The 20285-nt window shown below is 38.5% G+C and overlaps 1 protein-coding gene across 2 annotated transcripts in view; it reads right to left on the bottom strand.

Moving 5' to 3' along the window:
* Positions 1-9306: 9306 nt before the first annotated feature.
* RAB6A (RAB6A, member RAS oncogene family) overlaps positions 9307-20285 on the bottom strand; it is a 77849-nt gene continuing 66870 nt past the window's right edge. For both annotated transcript variants that reach the window (XM_061201267.1, XM_061201266.1), the window contains exons 7-8: positions 12407-12473; positions 9307-11405 (exon numbers count right to left, since the gene is read on the bottom strand). In XM_061201267.1, coding sequence (XP_061057250.1) covers positions 11341-11405; positions 12407-12473 — 132 coding nt within the window. In that variant the 3' untranslated portion in view covers positions 9307-11340. The remainder of the gene's footprint in view (positions 11406-12406; positions 12474-20285) is intronic.

The following is a 20285-nucleotide window of genomic DNA, read 5'->3' as shown; positions in this document are numbered from 1 at the left end:
TATACATCTATACACATACATCTATACACATACATCTATATATGTGTCTAAATACATCAAACACACACACACACACACAGATATAGATATAGATATGGAGGGGGGACATAAAAATACAGATAGACCTTATAGCTTTCATTTAAAACTTTTAGCCATGAGACAGGTTATGGTAATGCAAAACTCACTACCTTATGGAATAAGTTAAGTTTACCTGCTCAGATGGCTAAAGCTTTTTCTACTAATATTTCTGGAGAAGACACCTACCCCCCTCCCCCTTTTTCCCCCCCTTCTGTTAAGAAATAACTCCCTGAAGCTTGCATTTCAAGGAGAAGGTCTAGATAAAAAACAAGAGTTCCCTGAGAGGACCAGGTAGAACATTTACATATAAAAGGCATGGGGGAAAAATGCAAGTTCCTCCAAGAAGGACTTTTGTTCCCTAAGGCCAGAAATTTTACCATACCTACAAGTCTTTTGAGATGAATAGGCAAGGTTAATTGTTAAAAAGGATATGTGGACACTGAATTGTTTCTGGAGCCAAATTTCTGGTTTTGTAAAGATCTGTAAGATAAGGACAGTTGCTTTTAGTTTATTAAGGAATTGCATTGCAACTTAAATGACATCATAAGTTGGTCCACCCATACAACCACATTAACTTCAATTTGCTTTTTTATTTTTATTTTTTTTTGTTGGCCATGCTGCACGGCTGTGGGATCTTAGTTCCCTGACCAGGGATCAAACTTGGGCCCTCGACAGTGAAAGTGCCCAGTCCTAACCACTGGACTGCCAGGGAATTCTGTTTGCTTTTTTATATCAGGAAGATTTCCAGCTTAAATGTAAATCAAAAGATTTCTATGTTCTGGATTAGAGCTGTGTGTCTTTGGAATGTTTTAGTAAATCCTTCCACAAGGCTTTAAAATTTAAGGCCTTTCTTTCCCTCTGTTTACATAGTTTTATTTTAGCTTAAGGAAGAAGGCCTAAAAAATTCTCTTAAATATATTGTTAGTTTCCAGCCGGGACAAACAGTAAATATTTCTGGTAGTACTGAACAACCCCTCCTTGGATGTAAGCGGAATCAAAAAGGGTACAAAGGATACTACCTTCCCAAGATCCAGAGTCACTCCCAAAAAGTAGCCAAAAGAAGGAACTGACAACCTGTATGTCCGCGGCAGGCAGAAAGCCAGGCCAAGTTCTTAAGACTCAAGACAAGATAAGCAAGAAGGCAATAACTATCCCTGGGAGGGACTTCCCTGGCAGTTCAGTGGTTAGGACACGGTGCTTTCACTGCCATGGACCCGGGTTCAATCCCTGGTTGGGGAACTAAGATCTTGCAAGCTGTGTGGCACGGCCAAAAAAAACAAAAACAAAAACAAACCTATCCCTGGAAGAGAAAGAATTAATAACAAATGGGTCTGGATTTGGAAAGCAAGGGACAGTGTAAAATTTAATTCTCCTCTCTCAACCGGGCACCACAGACAGAGATTTGGGAGAGCTGATCTGGTAAGAATTCTCACTCTTTGCTGGCTTCTGCCAGTTTTCCCAGGAGCCGCTCTGTAGGCTCTGGTATCTATCAGAATTTGGCAAGATTCTTCATTAATTTAATTTTAAATTTTTCGCTGTTTAAGAGATTAATGTATAAGTTTATCAGAAAATCCCTCAGAGTCTTGTCAACTCAGGGAGGGGCCCATTTGGGGGCCCTCCTTCGAGGGTAGATATGGGGCCTTCAGCAAGGCTACTAGCTTGGCAGATTTTGTTTACAGTCTTGTTTGTTGTTTTTTTTTTTTAAGGCTGCGCCGTGCATCATGCAGAATCTTAGTTCCCCGACCAGGGGTCAAACCTGTGCCCTCTGTAGTGGAAGCAGTGTGGAGTTCTAACCACTGGACCTCCAGGGAAGTCCCTTAAATGATCTTATTGAATTGGAACATTTGTAATAATGGACTTTGTAATTCTAGGCTGTTTTTAATAAGATTTTTGCCTTTTTTGTAGATATCTATGGCTTGTGGGACCATAGTTCTTAGACATAAACTAAGCAGTTGTGCTGGAAGGTGGTGTGCTCAACACTTTGGAATTTAAGGATCCCATTTTTATTAAATAATTAATTAGCTAAGATTTTGGGTCTCTTGGACTCAAACTAATACCTTTTTTTTTTAATTTGGTTGCGCCGGGTCTTAGTTGTGGCTCATATGCTCCTTAGTTGTGGCATGTGAACTCTTAGTTGTGGCACGCATGTGGGATCTAGTTCCCTGACCAGGGATTGAACCCGGGCCCCCTGCATTGGGAGCATGGAGTCTTAACCACTGCACCACCCGGGAAGTCCCTCAAACTAATACTTGAAAGGGATGTGCAGCTGAATTGGGAATTGTGTGATGTTTTACAGTGTACCTTGTTGCATGGAAATTTTCTTGAGGTTGGCAGGTGGCCTAGTGTCAATCTAACCTGTTCCATAACCAGCTTATCCTAACAAAGGAGTCTTTGGGTCAGTGGCAAGTGCTCTATTACCTTTTAAATGCTCAACGCATGCCCACCAATTTTGTGGCTGCTTCCAAGATTTCCATTAGCAATAGCCTTTACTTACACAAAACACAATGGACCCAGTCCAGTTTAAGCCTGGACCCAGTCTGGTTTTTAAGTCAGACCCAGTGTGACTCTGGCCAGTAACCACCTATAGTCCCTGATGTGGAATCTGGGAATACAACCAAATCCTGGGGTTTTCCATTCAAAATGGGGAACAGTGGAAAGCCAATTAGATTGGGAGCTCGATGGACAGAGAGCAGAGCTCAGAACTGAGGGGAACTTACCCACAATCTTCAGAAATGGCGAGAAAGAGACCTCAAAAGGGTTCGTGGGTATGCCTGTGTTTCTTTTTGTCCCTAAAGCCATCAGAAGCGTCCTTCCTCAGTCCAACTGCTGCCACCACATCTATTGAAAAACAGAATTCAGCTGAGTAAATTTGAAGATCTAATTGGTTTTATTCAATGATTCATGAATTGGGTAGCATCCCGTCTAGCAGATAGAAAGGAACTCTGAGGAGCTGTATAAAATTGAAGGCTTTTACAGGCAGCAGGGGATGGGAAAAGGAAGTTTCTAGCAAAGAACAATTTTTTAGGCAAGGTGACCTTCCTACGGGGACAGATGGGATCTATTGGGTGGGTTATCTCACTAGTGCTTACCAGGTAATTCAAGGTCAAGTGGTTAAAGGTCACATTCCAGGGAGAGGCTGAAACTGCAATTAGGTTAGGTATTAAGTCTTGGTTTGTTGACATGGGGTTTAGCACAAGTGACTCCATTTTGGGTCTGTTGTTTCTTTTTTAACATGTGAGAAGACAGAAATCATTTAAAGGTAGAATTCTTAATGAAAGAGAAAGCAGAAATTTAAAACTCGAAAAATTCTCAGCCTATCCATATTGAAAGAAATAAGAAAACTCATTTGAGAGAGAATACAAAGTGTGTGGCAGGATCTGATAAGAAGATTGGTATGGATCTACCACTCCAACAGAAGCTGGGAGCTATACAAGACAATGGGGAGATTGGTTGGTCATCTAAAAGAAGACAGGACCTATTGTCCAAGACAATAGAAGAATGACCCCGAAGGCACTCCCATCACAGTCCCAAACTGAAAGGGCATGTGGGGCAGAACAATTTCAAAGGAGGGGCTTCTGCTGCCTGGCACCCTCTCACATCCCAGGCTCTGCTCCCCCCTCCCCAAATTCTGGCACCTAGCACCTCAGCTACCCCAGGTGTAGTGCAGGCCATGGCGATGGTCCTTCCAGAGGGCACAGGTAGTAAATCTTGGCAGTGTCCACTGCACCAGATGTGGCTACCTCCACCCAGATTCCAAAGGATGGACTGTTCTGGAGCCTCTGATGTGCAACACAGAGGGCCGCTTTTGGGTACAGTAGAGAGCTCCTGTTAGAGCAATGCCCAGCAGAGTTGTGGGGATGGGACTACCCTCAAACCCCCAAACTGGTAGAGCCACTGGCATGACATTCCACCTCTAGAGCCACAGGCACAGGACTCCAACCCATGAGAGCTAGGGTGGGGCCATCCATTAGTCCAAAGTGCAGGTCCCTGCCCCAGCGTGCCTTAAGGTTTTAGACTTGCGTGGGACCTCTTATCCCTTTTTTCTTTTCTATTTCTCCTTTTTGGAATAGGAACATCTATCCTATGCCTGTCCCACCATTGTATTTTGGAAGCACATAACTTGTTTGACTTCATGGATTCATAGCTGGAAACCAATTGCCATAAGCTGAATCTACCCTGAATCTCACCCATGTAAAAAATTAATAGGGACTTCCCTGGTGGTCCAGTGGTTAAGACTTCGCCTTCTAATGTGGGGGGTGCAGGTTCCATCCCTGGTCAGGGAGCTAAGATCCCACATACCTCGTGGCCAAAAAAACCCCACATAAAACAGAAGCAATGTTGTAACAAATTCAATAAAGACTTAAAAAAAATTAATAAATGGAAGCTTCAATTAAATAGTCAGGAGACCAGAAGAGGGAGCTCTCAAACCATGCAATGACAGCAGAGCCCAACAAGCAGACAGACTAGTCTTCCTTCCTGGCAAGGACTCAACCAATGAAAAGTCATGGGCTTTGTTCATAGTCCTCCCAACTTCCTTTTCCCCTCTGTAAAAGCATTCTCCTTCCCTTGCCTTGCAGGGACTTGCCATGATTGCAGACCCCAAACTGCAATTCTCCACTGATTCTGAATAAACTCATATTTGCTGCAGGAATAACCTGGAGTCTATTTGTTTTAGGTCAACACCCATATCTAATTTAGATGAGACTTTGGACTTAGACTTTTGAGTTGACACTGGAACAGGTTTAAGACTTTTGGGGTTACTGGGATGGAATGAATGTATTTTTCATGTGAGAAAGACATGAATTTTGAGTGGGCAGGGGCAGAATGCATGGTCTGAATGTTTGTGTCCCCCCAAAATTTACATCCTGAATCCTCCAAAAGATTATGGTGTTAGTAGGTAGGCTTTGGGAGGTGCTTAAATCATGAGGGTGAAGCCTTCATGAAAGGGATTAGTGCCTTTATAAAAGGGGCTCCGGAGAGATCCCTCAGCCCTTCCACCCTGTGAGGACACAGCAAGAAGGTGCTCGCAACAAACTGGGAAGAGGGCCCTCACCAGGTGACTGTGCTGGTGCCTTGATCTTGGACTTCCAAGTCTTCAGAACTGTGCAATAAATTTTCTGTTCTTTATAAGTTGCCCAGTCTGTGTTATTTTGTTATAGCAGCCTGAATAGACTAATACAGAAAGACATCCTGTGTTTACGGATTGGAAGACTTAATATTAAGATGACAAACTACCCAAAGTGATCAGAACAAAGCAGCAAGACTCACACTTCCAGACTTCAAAACTTACCACAAAGCTACAGTAATGAAAACAGTGTGGTAATGGCATAAGGACAGACACATAGACAGATGGAACAGAACAGATAATCCAGAAATAAATCCTCATGTATATGGTCAGTTGATTTTCAACAAGAGTGTTAAGACCATTCAATGAGGAAAGGACAGTCTTCAACAAATGTTGCTAGGAAAACAATATCCATATGCAAAAGAAGTTGGACCCCCTACCTTATGCCATTTACAAAAGTAACTCAAAATGGATCAAAGACCTAAGGTTAAGAGCTAAAACTATAAAACTGTTAGAATAAAACGTAGGAAAAAATGTCCATGACATCGGATTTGGCAATGATTTCTCCAGTATAACACCAAAAGCATAAGCAAAAAAGGAAAAAGATAATTGGACTTGATTAAAATTTACAACTTTTGTGCATCAAAGGACACTCTTAGAGAGTGAAAAGAAAACCCACAGAATGGAGGAAATATTTGTAAATCCACATATCTATCAAAGAGTTAATAACTAGACTATATGAAGAACTCCTATAACTCAACAACAAAAAATAAACAATCCAATTTAAAAATGGTTAAAGGACTGAACAGACATATCTCCAAAGTTTCTCAGTAAAACAGCCTGCAAGGAACTTAACAAAATAGACATCCTCCAAAGAATATATACAAATGCCAAGTAAACAAGATGTTAAACATCATTAGTCATTAGGGAAATGTAAATCAAAACCACAATGAGATAGATACCACTACATGCCCATTAGGATGGCTATTATTAAAAATATCAGAACATAAAAAGTATTGATGAGCATGTTGAGAAGTTAGAACCCTTATGCATTGCTTGTGAGAATGTAAAATGGTGCAGATGCTGTGGAAAGCAGTTTAGCATTTCTTCAAAAAGTATCACATGATCCAGCAATTCTACTCCTAGGTTAAATACTAATAAGTGAAAACAGGGACTCAGATGCTGGTACACTAATGTTCATAACAGCATTATTTAAAATAGCCAAAAGATAGAAACAACACAAGTGTCCATCAACAGATGAACAAAATATTGTATATACATACAATGGAATATTATTTAGCCACAAAAAGGAATCAAATGTGATACATGTTACAACATGGATGAACACTGAAAACATCATGCTAAATGAAGGAAGTCAGACACAAAAGGACAAATATTGTATGACTCCAGTTATATGTGGTACCTAGAATAGGCAAATTCATAGAGACGGATAGCAGAATAGAAGTTACCAGGGACTGGAGAAAGGGAGAAAAGGAGGGTTATTGTTTAGTTTGCATTTCTTAGAATTTTATATAAATGAAAACAAAATATATACTTTACTCTTTTTTGTCCAACTTTTTTCACGAAGGATAATTTTCTGAGATTCAGCTATGTTGTTGGTATCAACAGTTCATTCTGATTTATGGCATACTATTCCACAGTAAGCATGTACCATGATTTGTTTACATAGTCACCTTCTGATGGACATTTGGGTTATTTCAAGTTCTTGGCTAATACAAGTAAAACTGCTATGAACATTTGTGTGCAAGTCTTTGTATAGACACATGCTTTCATTTCTTGTGGGTAAATACTTAGGTGTGGAATGGCTACTATATATAAATGTATATTTAACTTTTAAAGAAACTTCCAAACTGTTTTTCCAAAATCTCATGTAGCTGTGTATGAGAATTCCAAGTTGCTCCTCATCTTCACCTACACTTGGTATGGCCAGTCTTCTAAATCTTAGCCTTTCTGATATGTATGTAGTAGTATTTCATTGTGGTTTTAATTTGCATTTCTATAATAACTAATGATGTCAAGCATTTTCCATGTCTTTTCTATCAAGTTATGAGAGTTCTTCATATATTCTGAATACTTGTCCTTTATCAAGCATGCAATCTACAAATATTTTGTCTGTGGCTTTTTTTTTTTTTTTTTTTTTGTGGCTTGTTTTTTGTTCAGTTCTTTGCAGGCTGTCTTATTAAGAAGAAACTCAGTTCCTCATTGGCTGGAGGCTGCCCTCAGCTCCTTGCTGCTGGGCCTCTCTACAGGCAGCTCAAATGTGGCAGATTGCTGCATAAAAGCAAATGAGGAGTCAGACTGTGTGAACAAGACAAAAGCCACAGTCTTTCATAATCTAACCTTCAAAGTAATGTAACTTTTGCTGTCCTATCCCTCAGATGCAAGTCACCAGGTGCAGCCTATATTGAAGGGGAAAGGATAATGCAAACGTTTGAGTACCAGGAAGCAGATACCATTTCAGAAACTGCATTCAGAAGATACACAGATGCCTGTCACAAATACTATCTTCAAAATTCTTTGTTTTCAGTACTTTAATTTTCCTGATTTTCATCTCCCTGGAATTTCTGAATGTTGCTATATATACTATTCTCCTCCTAATCTTTTTCTATTTCTTTGCTTTCTAATGAAAGAGTTCAATTGAACGTTCTCACTAATTCAATGAATAGAATTCAGTCTACTACTTACCTGTTTTTTATTTCAACTATTATATTTTTCACTTAATAGTTATATTTGATTATTTTATGATTCTTGTTCCATACTGGTAGTATCTTACCTCTTTAATATTTATCATGCCATCTTTAAATTACTGGTTGTCTTTTCAAGTAGTTCTGCTTCAAATGGTATTCACTTTTTCTTTTGAGGCAGTTTTCAGGCATCCAACTACTCTGACTTATGAGTCCAAATTCTCCTGGGGTATGGGTTATAACTCTGGGATGGTATACTGGGCAAGGGTCAAAGACCAGAATGTGAAGTTTTAAGATAGGGAAAGGACAAACCTTGGGACAGAGTTCTAGGTACCACAAGACCACATGTATTGTTCCCATTCAGTATCATCTCACCAAACCAAAACTTTATTTCAGGGCCTTACCTTTAAACCCAGTTTAGGAAGAAGCAGCTCTTGCAGGAGGCAGTCTCCCTAGATCACAGTCCACTAACTGATGTTTTGAAAGGGTAAAGAGTTAGTGGAAGGCCTAAGGCAGGCAGGTTATTCTCCACCTAGTTTCATCAACTCCTCACTTCTCAGGGATTTTTTATATTTTTTCTGCGCTGCGCGGCTTGCAGGATCTCAGTTCCCCAACCAGGGACTGAACTTGGGGCAACGGCAGTGAAAGCACGGAATACTAATCACTAAGCCACCAGGAAATTCCCTCTCAGGGATTTTATACTGCCCTGACGTTACCGCTGTGGATACCTGAGCCTGTAGTCTGGGCTGTGGCCTCCATTTCTATAGTACAGCGGACAGCTGTGGTTTACCCTAAGGCCTGTTTCTACTACTCAACTCCATCTTTGCAGTGAGAAAGTATGGCTGAGGTCTAACAAAACTTAATTTAAGAACAGGTAGGAGGCTGGATTTGGTGCGAGGGCAGTTTGCCACCCCTGTCCAAAGGCAAAGGTGGAGTTAGGAGTGAGGAAGCATAAGCAGAACTTAAACTGCTTTTCTTAACACATCCTATTATTGCCTCCACCAGTGGCCCTATCTTTCAAGTTACAACCACTTTCCCTCACCCTCAACAGCTGAAAAGAGTCTTGTGACTCCCCAGGGGTTTCACAGTTTTGTTGTTGTTTTGCTATTTTTCTGGATTCCACATTCCCTTTATAGTCCTAGGGAGGAAGTAGCACATGGTAATTCATCACTTTGGCAGGAATGGGAAACCAAGTCAGTAAGTGTTTTCTTTTTTGTTTATTTATACATTTTTTGGGCAGCAAAACTGTGTTTATTAAAAAAAAAAGTGCACTATGAACACACTTCACTGCTTCGGTTGAAGAACCCCAGCTAAATAAAAAGACCAATATTAAAAGCAGCACTAACTGGTTACTGCCTTAAAGATACACTAAAAAGAATCAAATGCTACAGTGTAGGAACACAATCACCCCCATGTCAGAAATCACAACTTCTTCCAAATAAAGAATATGACCCATCGTCATATTGAATTGATATTTATTTCAGGACATGCCATGTCAAAATAAAACAAAAGAGTCAACCCTTGCGTTTAACAATAATATTGTATTATAAAAGCACTTTACAACTCCATCCCGTCTTTGAGTACAAGTTACTGGGGTATGTGGGCTAATGATTATTTGAAAGCATTTCTCTATTCAGACCCATAATCCAAGTGCTCTCTGAATATTATAAGGTGACAATAAGTGGGAAGTGGAGGAGGAAGAGGAAAGAGAGGGGAAGGAATAAGGTTCTCCCAGTTAAAGGTTTTGTTGCAATGAGGGGATGAGGAAGTATGAAGATATTTCTGTTGTCTTTTCATCCTTATACTGTGTTAAGTAATGCTTACAACATAAATTCAGCAGGCTTTTCCTGAGCTGTAACTCAGAAATTTTCTTCTTGCAAACAATGTATTTACAAATGTATTTATTAACTTACACAGCAATCTCACAATAACTAGTAAAGATTAAAATGGTGCACTCCTAGTATATTTGTTTGCAGTGTTTTAAGGGAAATACATATTGCCATTGTTATGAAGCTCTAAATAGACTGAATAAAACATCTAAAAATTGAAAGTAGTTTTAAAAAAGGCAAAGAAATAAATATCACCAAAGAAAAAAGATTAATTGTAGCTTAAATATAAAATTAAATCACTAGTTAATTAAGCAAACTATACAGATCTAATAAAAAGCAAAACCAGATTGAGAGAACCAACATAAAAAAAATGCTGAAAAATAAGGCATAAATCTGCATATTAAGTTTTATTTTCATTCTCTCCTTTCCCTCTTCTATGTATGCTTTTTCAGATCTGCCTCTAGGGCTTATAAGAAAACTGTTTCCATTTTCAATCTGACCTCAATTGTCCTGGGCAAAGTATTTGCTATTCTGTTGAGGATTCTTTAGTTGGTAAGCTTTAGATATCATTGTTTCTACTGGTTACAGTAGTTTCGCTCAAAGTGCCAAATTTAAATTCTTCCACTGGTTCTTCTTAAAGGAATTTGATTTCTACAGTGCCTTGCCTGCATAGCATTTCAAAGAAAAGAAAGAAAGAAAGGAAGGAAGGAAGAAAGAAAGGAAGGAAGAAAGAAGGAAAGAAAGAAAGGAAGAAAGAAAAAGAAAACTCAAGAGAAATCTATTGCCTAAAAAAGTTTAGTTTTGTTTTTTAAACAAACAGAAGAACTCGATTTTGACAAATTTAAAATCTTGGGAGAAACAGCTCTTAGAAGAATTAAATATTTAAAACCTGTTCTGAAGCACTTTTACTTTTCTCTCCGGGAGTCTAACATGTGAAAGAATCATTTGTTTTGGTCAGAAATATATTTTATGTTCATTTACTTGTAAGTACTCAGTATGTTCATTAGGACTCATTCTGAAGACGCACCAGAACCTTTTCCTTATTCCAGCACAGCCTACCATGATAGTTGAGTTTTGACCTCAATTAAGGTCTAAGTAATTTATGTCAGTGCTTAAGAAAAATTTTGGATATCTTGAGAGCAAGTGGTATTGCTAAAACTGAAGGATAATTCCAATGGGCTTGGTCTGACTACTGCTTTGCCCCCGCTTGTTTGTTTTGACAGAGGGAGGATTGGAATAGGAAATGGGGTAAAGAACAAGCAAGTAAAGCAGGGAGAGATCAAGTAGGTAGGCAAGTGCTGCTGTGAACAACTGCTCCTTAACCAAGCCACATACTGTTGAGATTTCCATCACTTTGAAGTACATTCTCATAACATTAAAAAGGAAAAAAAAATGTTAAGAAAATGTATCTAATTTTTAAAGTTATCACTGGAATATGCTTGAATTGTTTGGCTTTTTGTAAAATATAAATAATGAAGACACTGACTTTTTTGTGCTTGTGAAGCTAATAGATCATCTCCAAGAGACAGGCAGCAATGCTGAATTGCAATACGTTATTACTGAAGGGAAAAGGGTCAAGCCAATATTCACACTGCAGTCAATGAAAGAGTAAGGGGGCCAAAGCAGTGAGCTTCTGGAGGAAAGTTGAAGATGCCATGGGGGATTAGCAGGAACAGCCTCCTTCGCTGACTGGTTGCTCCTGAGGCTTTTCCAGTTTTATGTCAATCACTGAAACAAAAGCTAAGGAACTATAAATGGGAAAGTACAATTCCAATTCTGCTGAACATCGACAATTCTGCTAAGACCCCCTTCCATTCCTATTTGGCTTCAGAGACTACTCAGCCACTATTTTCTATATAGCTGGCTCACCATATAAGGTGCTCATATGGAATAAACTTGCTTATATCTCCTATATGCAGCAAGGTTCAGAATAAGGTTAATTCCTACTCACGGAAATCTATCCTAAGGAAATTATTCTACAGGAGTAAGAAATCACAAAGATGATGTCCCTTAAAAAATTATCTATAATAAAAATCTGAAAATAGCCTATAAGAGAGTTCCACAACAGGGAGAGAATTTAATAAATAATGGGGCTTCAACTCTATAGAACACATTATGCTGCTAAAGTAAAGGCTTAGAAAACATAAAACATTCAGAAGTGGGAAGAGCTGAATACAAAGTGCTATGAATTCTATGGCTTAATAAAACTGCATACGGAAAAACACTAGAAGGTAAATATGAGACAAACAAGGAAAATATCAAAATTCTTTTAAATAACTAATATTACATGTGCTTCATTCTGTCCCATTTCTGAAAGCAGAGGCCACGATAAAGCTCCAAACTTAGTTATCTCCTGCCTATGCCAAGTAGACAGTTCAAATGATAGAAAAAGCAGGGGAAGGAAATATGATATATATTGTGGGGAAAAAGCCCAGAGCCAAGGGATGTCAAAATTAAGAAGCAGGAGGGTTGGATGTTGAGTTTCCTGCTCATTAAAAATCAAGCAAGCAAATAAACACAAACCCTCTCACTGATTAATCGTAGTAAGCAGCAGGCTGCAAAGAATGCAACTGGATAACCAGATCTCATTTGTTACAGAAAAACTTTTTGCTCCTAAACCATCAATTCTTGGCTGTAAAAGGCAATGGCATAATATTCCTAAGCCAACCAAGTGGGGTTCTAAAGACTTGTAGTAACAATAAAATTTCCTGATGAAACAAAAAGGATACTGTCTTCTCTGCTTCTGTCCTGTGTGCTTTCCATTCCAGGTAGAGCTGCTGCAACACGTCGGAAGAGCTGTGGAAAAAGAGACGTGATAATTGGGAGGGAAAATTTAGCAAAAGGTATCAAGTAAAGGGATGACCACTGGATGGTTGAGTTAAAGGATATGGCTTCTGGGTTATTCCTTAGACCTTAGCACAATGAAAGCACATTAAAATGTCTATTTATTCTAAAAATGAATATCATGTGAAAACCAGTATGTCAAATACAAAGAGGATCCTTGCTTTCCAATGGGTGAGATTAGACATGAACAAACAGCTAAGAACTAAGCAGCAAAAATATCATTTGAGTCATAAAAACAAACTACTACAGGAACTCAGAGTAAGGACAGAATGTTCATTTAGTTAAACTGTATAGTGGCATTCCTATCTTTTATAATGAGTTAGGTTCTAAAGTTACTGTACATATGGAGAAAGTCAATCTAGTCAAAACTGCCCTTGATAACTCCTTAGGAAATCACTATGTTAGAAACCACCATACCACACTCAAGCCTGGTGAGATGTTCACTTTGAGAGGCATGTGGGAACAGAAACTGACTGAAGGAACAACAGAGTCATACTCTCTACTTCATGTCCAAACCTAGCTATCCACTTACTGAGAAGAATGGCAGGTAAAACTGCAGATTATTTCAATCATTTCTTTTTGTTAGGCATGCAGTGTAAAATTCCTATAAATTAAAATGCACATATGATGTTAACTACCTTATACTAAGTACCTGCTTACTTGAGGCACTGTCTAAAGTTCTCTAGGGACACAAAAATGAACAAGATGTGCTTTTCAGATTCAAGGAGCTCACAGTTTGGCAAAGGAGATAGACTCAAACCATTCCTTGTGTTACAATGCAATGAGTGCTATGAACTAAGGAAGTAGAAAATGATATGATGTAAGAAGGCCCTATTCAAGAGGCCGAGAAAAATCCTCAGGCAATGACATTTGAGTTGGGATTTAAAGGTAGTTTTAAAGATTTCACATGGTTGAAAAACATACCATACAAAGCACTCAGAGTTTAAGCACTCTGTAAATGTTGCTGAATTAAAATGAGAAGAAACAGAAAGAAGGCCAAAGATGAAAGAATGGAACTATAAGTAATCTGTCTAGGGAAAGAAGTATAGAAAAGGAGCAAATCTTTATCTGTAGGCAATAAGTATGATGTGGTAGGATTAAGGAAGACCTGAATAAAAGTATAATTGTCTTGGTTCTGTAACGTTTAGTAGCATTTAGAGATGTGCCAAAGTTAGGCATTAGCCTCAATATTCAACCAAAATCAGCTATTAGACTTAAAATTGCAGAATGCTTACTTGAACATCAGAAAACTGTGCATGATCAAAGATCATGTGGTTGTGTAAATTACCATCAATCAAATCAATGTAACATTAATTGTATAAAGGTGGGTCCATTTGGATTAATATATGAATACTCAGTTTCAAATACAGATCAGCACTCTAGATCTAGATACAAGAATAAATGCTGTAATAATTAATGTCTGTGAAAACTGTTAATTTTATGAACAAAAGTAACTTAAAATTTACAAAAGCAAAATGAACACAGAAATAGGTTAATATAGTGCATTAGATAACTTTAGGAAGAATATTATGCCCTTTCAAAACTAGCAAGTGTTTATAATTAATTAATGCATGCAAAGTTGGACAATAATTCTAATCCTTTTGAAGTTTTTATATAATAGTATTAGATAATGAATTAAAAGCAGAATGTCAACTTTGTCAGCTCAAAATTTTATGCATCAGGAAAAGTCTAACACCCATTAAAAATCACTTTTCATCCAGAGATAAAGAATATAGAGTATGAAGGAAAAACATATTTTATAGACAATAAGAAAGCCTGGAAAAAAATGTGTTTCCCCTCCAACATCAACTGAAAACAACCATCTCTTTAGTACTGCAAACCAGCAATGAGTATAGTGACTACTGGAATAATTTAGCAGCTGACAATGTGGCACTAAACAAATCTTGTATCCCAGAAATTCGTTCTATAATGGTGATATTCAGTTTTGGCCGCAATGATTTTCAAGAATGGTTAGGTAGTCCAGACCGACTGGAGCACACAATATTTAAAAGGATTAGAATGAAGCTATATATATATATATATTGAAAGCCAGACTAAGAAAGACCTGCAAAGAATATGGACTTCATCTGGCAAAGGAAGGCACTAAAAAAAGCAGTGTGCATAGAGACCTCTTTCAGTAATTCCAGTGTATTACTATGACTACAAAGACATACAAATCACATATTGAAAGCAAAAGATATTAAGGTGAGATGGTTAAAACCTAAAAGCTGAAGTGTTTACATTCTGGGTAGGCCACTTATGTGAGAGGTCATCTTTCTGTTTTTCAATTTTCTCATCTGTAAAATGGGCTTAAGATAATAGTACACTTAACTGACTAGATTATTGTGAAAATTAAGGGAAATCATTATGTAAACTGCTTAGGGCTGATCTTCTACATAGAAAGTCTTTCATATACAGTAGCTCTCTTCCTATCAGAATTGAGTATCAGTCACAATAACCCATGGTCCTGTGGGCTAAGGGAACAGAATGTTTTGAAATTCTGCAAGAATTCTAGGACTACAGCAAAGCACCAATAGGCACAAAATTCTGCTTTAAGAAACTGTGTAAAACTGACAGGAAAAATGTGGGGGCGGGGGGGTTGGGAGAGATCATCTGAAAATATTAAAGCAGAACTGAAATGTTCTTACTTAGGAAAATCCAGAAATCTTCCCCAAGATCTCATAGCTTGCTCGGACATGAAATATTTATTAAACTGCCTACCTGATACATAATCTTTTTGGCTTCTAAGAATATTTTATTATGGGGCTAGCTTAGAAATTGAAAATTTTTTTTCATGGGGGAGGCATAGGGAAGGTCTGTTTACCTTCTGTGAAAATGGAACGAGGTTTACAAGTTTTGAGGCTTTTTAAAAAATTAAAGTAAGTTCTAGTTAGTGAAAAGTACATAACTAATGAGGTCTTTCAGGGTGGGTATTGTTAGAGTTACACCCATCTACCTATTCTCATAATATAACATAGGAATACCCTCCCCTGCTCCCAGCTCAATCTGTCTAGCTGATAGATCCTTCAGGATCCATTCCCTGATAACTCTGAGAAAAACCTCCCTAACCCATTCCCAGATTTCTTCAATCCCATCATCTTCCAATCTAATTAAACACTTCTATATATTCCAAGAGCACCCTGCATTTCTTCTTCTTTTTTTTAATATATTTATTAATTTGTTTGTTTGTTTATTTATTTATTTATGGCTGCATTGGGTCTTCGTTGCTGCGCACAGGCTTTCTCTAGTTGTGGTGAGCAGGGCTACTCTTCGTCGCGGTGCACGTGCTTCTCATCGTGGTGGCTTCTCTTGTAGCGGAGCACGGGCTCCAGGCGCGGGGGCTTCAGTAGTTGTGGCACGTGGGCTCAGTAGTTGTGGCTCACAGGCTCTAGAGCGCAGGCTCAGTAGTTGTGGCACATGGGCTTTGTTGCTCTGTGGCATGTGGGACCTTCCTGGACCAGGGCTCGAACCAATGTCCCCTGCACTGGCAGGCGGATTCTTAACCACTGCACCACCAGGGAAGTCCCCTGCATTTCTTCTTTCAGAGCTTTTATTACACTGATTATAATGGTCTATTTACCTCCCAGTCTTTCCCTCTAGACTTTAACCACTGGAGGACAAGGCTCATATTTCATCTTTGTTATCCTAGTACCTGACATGCAATAGATAGTCTTTAAAATGTTAGTTGTAAGAATGGCTAATGCGTGTGAAAACACATCAGAAAGCACACAGTGCAGTACAAATAGTTGATTAGTGCCTTTATCCACTGGCTTTTTTGAATTCACTTCCATCTGAATTCTCAGATAATTCTTAATTTTTTTTTTGGCCGCGCTGCACAGTATATGGGACCTTAGTTCTCCAACAAGGGATCAAACCTCGCCCCCTACATTGGAAGCATGGAGTCTTAACCACTGGACCGCTAGGGAAGTCCCTCAGATAATTCTTTAAGCATGACTATCCATAATATTATTTAGTAGATGATCACAGATTTGAGAAAGCCTGTTTTTTTAAATCAAGTAAAAGAAAAATTAGCAATACTTATGCCCATTGACTCCTCCTGACCCCAGAAAACAGGAGACAAAAGAAAGCAATGTACTCAGTTTCTTGTAGAAAAAGGAATTATAAAAGGAATTTTAAATTTATATGCAGAGTGACAGTGAAGGAAAACACTGATAAACTTCAACTAGATGGAAAAACAAATGCCACTGAATCTCTCCAATCAAATATGAAAAAGGATTTTTTAAAAACAAAGATTCAATTAACACAAGCAAATATAATGGAAGGAAACGACAATTAAGAGGGACCAGAACAGGGACTTCCCTGTTGGCGCAGTGGTTAAGAATCCGCCTGCCAGTTCAGAGCACATAGGTTCGATACCTGGTCGGGGAAGATCCCACATGCCGAAGAGCAACTAAGCCCGTGCAACAGAACTACTGAGCCTGCGCTCTAGAGCCCGTGAGCCAAAAAGAACCTACTGAGCACGTGTGCCACAACTACTGAAGCCCGTGCGCCTAGAGCCCGTGCTCTGCAACAAGAGAAGCCACTGCAATGAGAAGCCCGCGTACCACAAGAAGAGTAGCCCTGCTCACCACAACTAGAGAAAGCCTGCGTGCAGCAACAAAGACCCAATGCAGCCAAAAAATAAAATAAATACATAAATTAATTTAAAAAAAAAAGAGAGGGACCAGAACATTAACTGGTAGATCTGAGAAATATACACTTTTTTTTGTTGGCCGCACTGCGCAGCTTGTGGGATCTTAGTTCCCCAACCAGGAATCTAACCCGTGCCTCCTGCAGTGGAAGTGCAGAGTCCTAACCACTGGACCGCCAGGGAATTCCCCAGAGAACTATACACTCAAACAAAGCAACAAGCCTCCATTATCTACAAAATTAAATATATTAGATACAGAAGAGTAAATAGGTTAACATGACCCCATAGGTCCCCCCACTCTTTTATTTTTACCTTTGAGAATAATTAGAACTAAATACTTCAGGAAAGCTTTCTTGAAAGGTTATGTGTGAAGTCCTTCCTTCAAGACCACTAGTTCTCAACGCCTATAGTGCATCGGAATTACCTAGGAAACTTAACAACAAGCAAAACACCAGCTGCTTGGGTCCCACCCCCAAAGACAGATTCTACTAGTTTGGGTGGGGCTAGGTCCTTAGTACATTTCATTTAAAATTCTCCAGATGAGGGACTTCCCTGGTGGTCCAGTGGATAAGATTCCACACTTCCACTGCAGGGGGCACAGGTTTGATCCCTGGTTGGGGAACTAAGATCCCTCAAGACCTGCGTGGCCAAAAACAACAACAAAAACCCCCAAAATCTCTAGATGATTCTAATGTGCTGTGAGGGTGCTGTAAGGCCAATGCTGTAACAATAATCTGTAAGGAGTGTGAAGTAATCAATCAAATCAAGTAGGCAAAAAAAAAAAAAGGTAATAATGAGTGCTTAACTTTACATATTTTCTCATCATAATCCTTGCAGTAACTTGTAAGGAAGGTATTAATATCCCCATTTTATAGAAATCTAAGGCTAAAGAGAGTATTTGCCATCCACCAAATGAATAGCAGAGCCGAGATTCTAAAGTTCATACTTTTCCTATTACCTTATGTTGCCCAGTATAAATGGAAGTTCTTTCTATATGGAAAGCACTGTGGAAAGGGCTGTGTGAAGAAACAGCTAACAATCTTGGGAAGAGGAATTTGCTTTGTGAAACACTATTATTATATACAAATCACAGACATAAAAATTTAATCAATGTATCTGAAAAATTTGGTGCTCCCTAAAAATATTTCAATTAAATTATTGGGTTGGCCAAAGGTTTGTTCGTTTTCTTCCGTAAGATGGCTCTGGTAGCGCTCAGTTGTCTTTAACTTCATTCGAAATAATTTTGTTAGATTGTATATGACAGCTGTCATATCAGCATGCATTTAAAAAAAGACTTACCAAAATTGGTGAATTTTTGTGTAGCCATTTTAATATTGAAGATGGAAGAAAAAGAGCAATATTTTTGGCATATTATGCTTTATTATTTCAAGAAAGGTAAAACTGAAACGCAAAAAAAGGTTTGTGCAGTGTATGGAGAAGGTGCTGTGACTGATCAAACATGTCAGAAGTGGTTTGTGAAGTTTCATGATGGAGATTTCTCCCTGGACGATGCTCCATGGTTGGGTAGACCAGTTGAAGTTGACAGCGATCAAATCGAGACATTAATTGAGAACAATCAATGTTACACCATGCAGGAGAGAGCCGACACACTGAAAATATCCAATTAAAGCACTGAAAATCATCTGCACCAGCTTGGTTATGTTCACCGCTTTCATGTTTGGGTTACACATAAGTTAAGCAAAAAAAACCTTCTTGACCGTATTTCTGCATGCAATTCTCTACTGAAATGTAATGAAAATATTCCGTTTTTAAAACAAATTGTGACGGGCGATGAAAAGTGGATACTGTACAATAATGTGGAAGGGAAGAGATCGTGGAGCAAGTGAAATAAACCACCACCAACCACACCAAAGGCTAGTCTTCATCCAAAGAAGGTGACGTTGTGTACATGGTGGGATTGGGAGTCCTCTATTATGAGCTCCTTCCGGAAAACCAAACGATTAATTCCAACGAGTATTGCTCCCAATGAGACCAACTGAAAGCAGCACTTGACGAAAAGTGTCCAGAATTAGTCAACAGAAAACGCATAATCTTCCATCAGGATAATGCAAGACCACATGTTTCTTTATTGACCAGGCAAAAACTCTTACAGCTTGGCTGGGAAGTTCTGATTCATCTGCCGTATTTACCAGACATTGCACCTTCAGATTTCCATTTATTCTGGTCTTTCCAAAATTCTCTTAATGGAAAAAAAATCCCTGGAAGACTGTAAAAGGCACCGGGAACAGTTCTTTGCTCAAAAAGATAAAAAGTTTTGGGAAAACAGAATTATGAAGTTGCCTGAAAAATGGCAGAAGGTAGTGGAACAAAACGGTGAATACTTTGTTCAATAAAGTTCTTGGTGAAAATGAAAAATGTGTCTTTTATTTTTACTTAAAAACCAAAGGCACTTTTGGCCAACCCAAAAAAAGAATCAATGTCACTAACTTATACTAAACTTAGGACATCCCAAAATGGGCCAAGAAAATGCTTTACAAAAGCCAAGTTCTATCCTTACATAAATATATGTAAGACAGGAAGGAAAAAACTCTAGGGGTTTAAGTTGTTTTAAATAATCATTAAAGGAAAATCCATATTTTAAATGCCAATGATATGCTAAAAGAGGCTTCTGTTATATTAGAAATGACAGAGGACTAACTATGGGGCCAGTACAGTTGATAATGTTTTTTTTAAAATCCTCTCACTTGTATTAACTGAATATCCACTTCCTACAGGCATTCTGGGGCATCCTTCTCAGGATGCTTACCAGAATATTTTCTTTTCCTGGAAAAATGGTGTCAATTCCACTCTGACCTCCAGGTGTATGGTATTTTACTTGTAATTTCTAGGGAGAAATAGCCATATTTAAGTTGCAGTGACAGCTACAGGAATTAGCTCTGGAGATGATGACAAGCTGAATATTGGCTCTCCATAGAAACTTTCAAGTTGAATATTTTGGGCTATGATTTTAGGTATTTAATTTAAAGGGGTAAAATGAAGATTTCAAAGTAAAATCATTGTTGCTACCAGTTCTTACCTTTATTATAAGATTAACTAAGTACTTTATAAGCAAGAGGATATTCCATTCTTCAAAGAGTAAGCTAAGTTAATCA

This window comes from Eubalaena glacialis, chromosome 10, assembly GCF_028564815.1.
Source record: "Eubalaena glacialis isolate mEubGla1 chromosome 10, mEubGla1.1.hap2.+ XY, whole genome shotgun sequence".
Lineage (NCBI taxonomy): Eukaryota > Metazoa > Chordata > Mammalia > Artiodactyla > Balaenidae > Eubalaena > Eubalaena glacialis.
The sequence above is the reverse complement of the archived record's forward strand: the minus strand, read 5'-3'. Positions and strand labels throughout refer to the sequence as shown.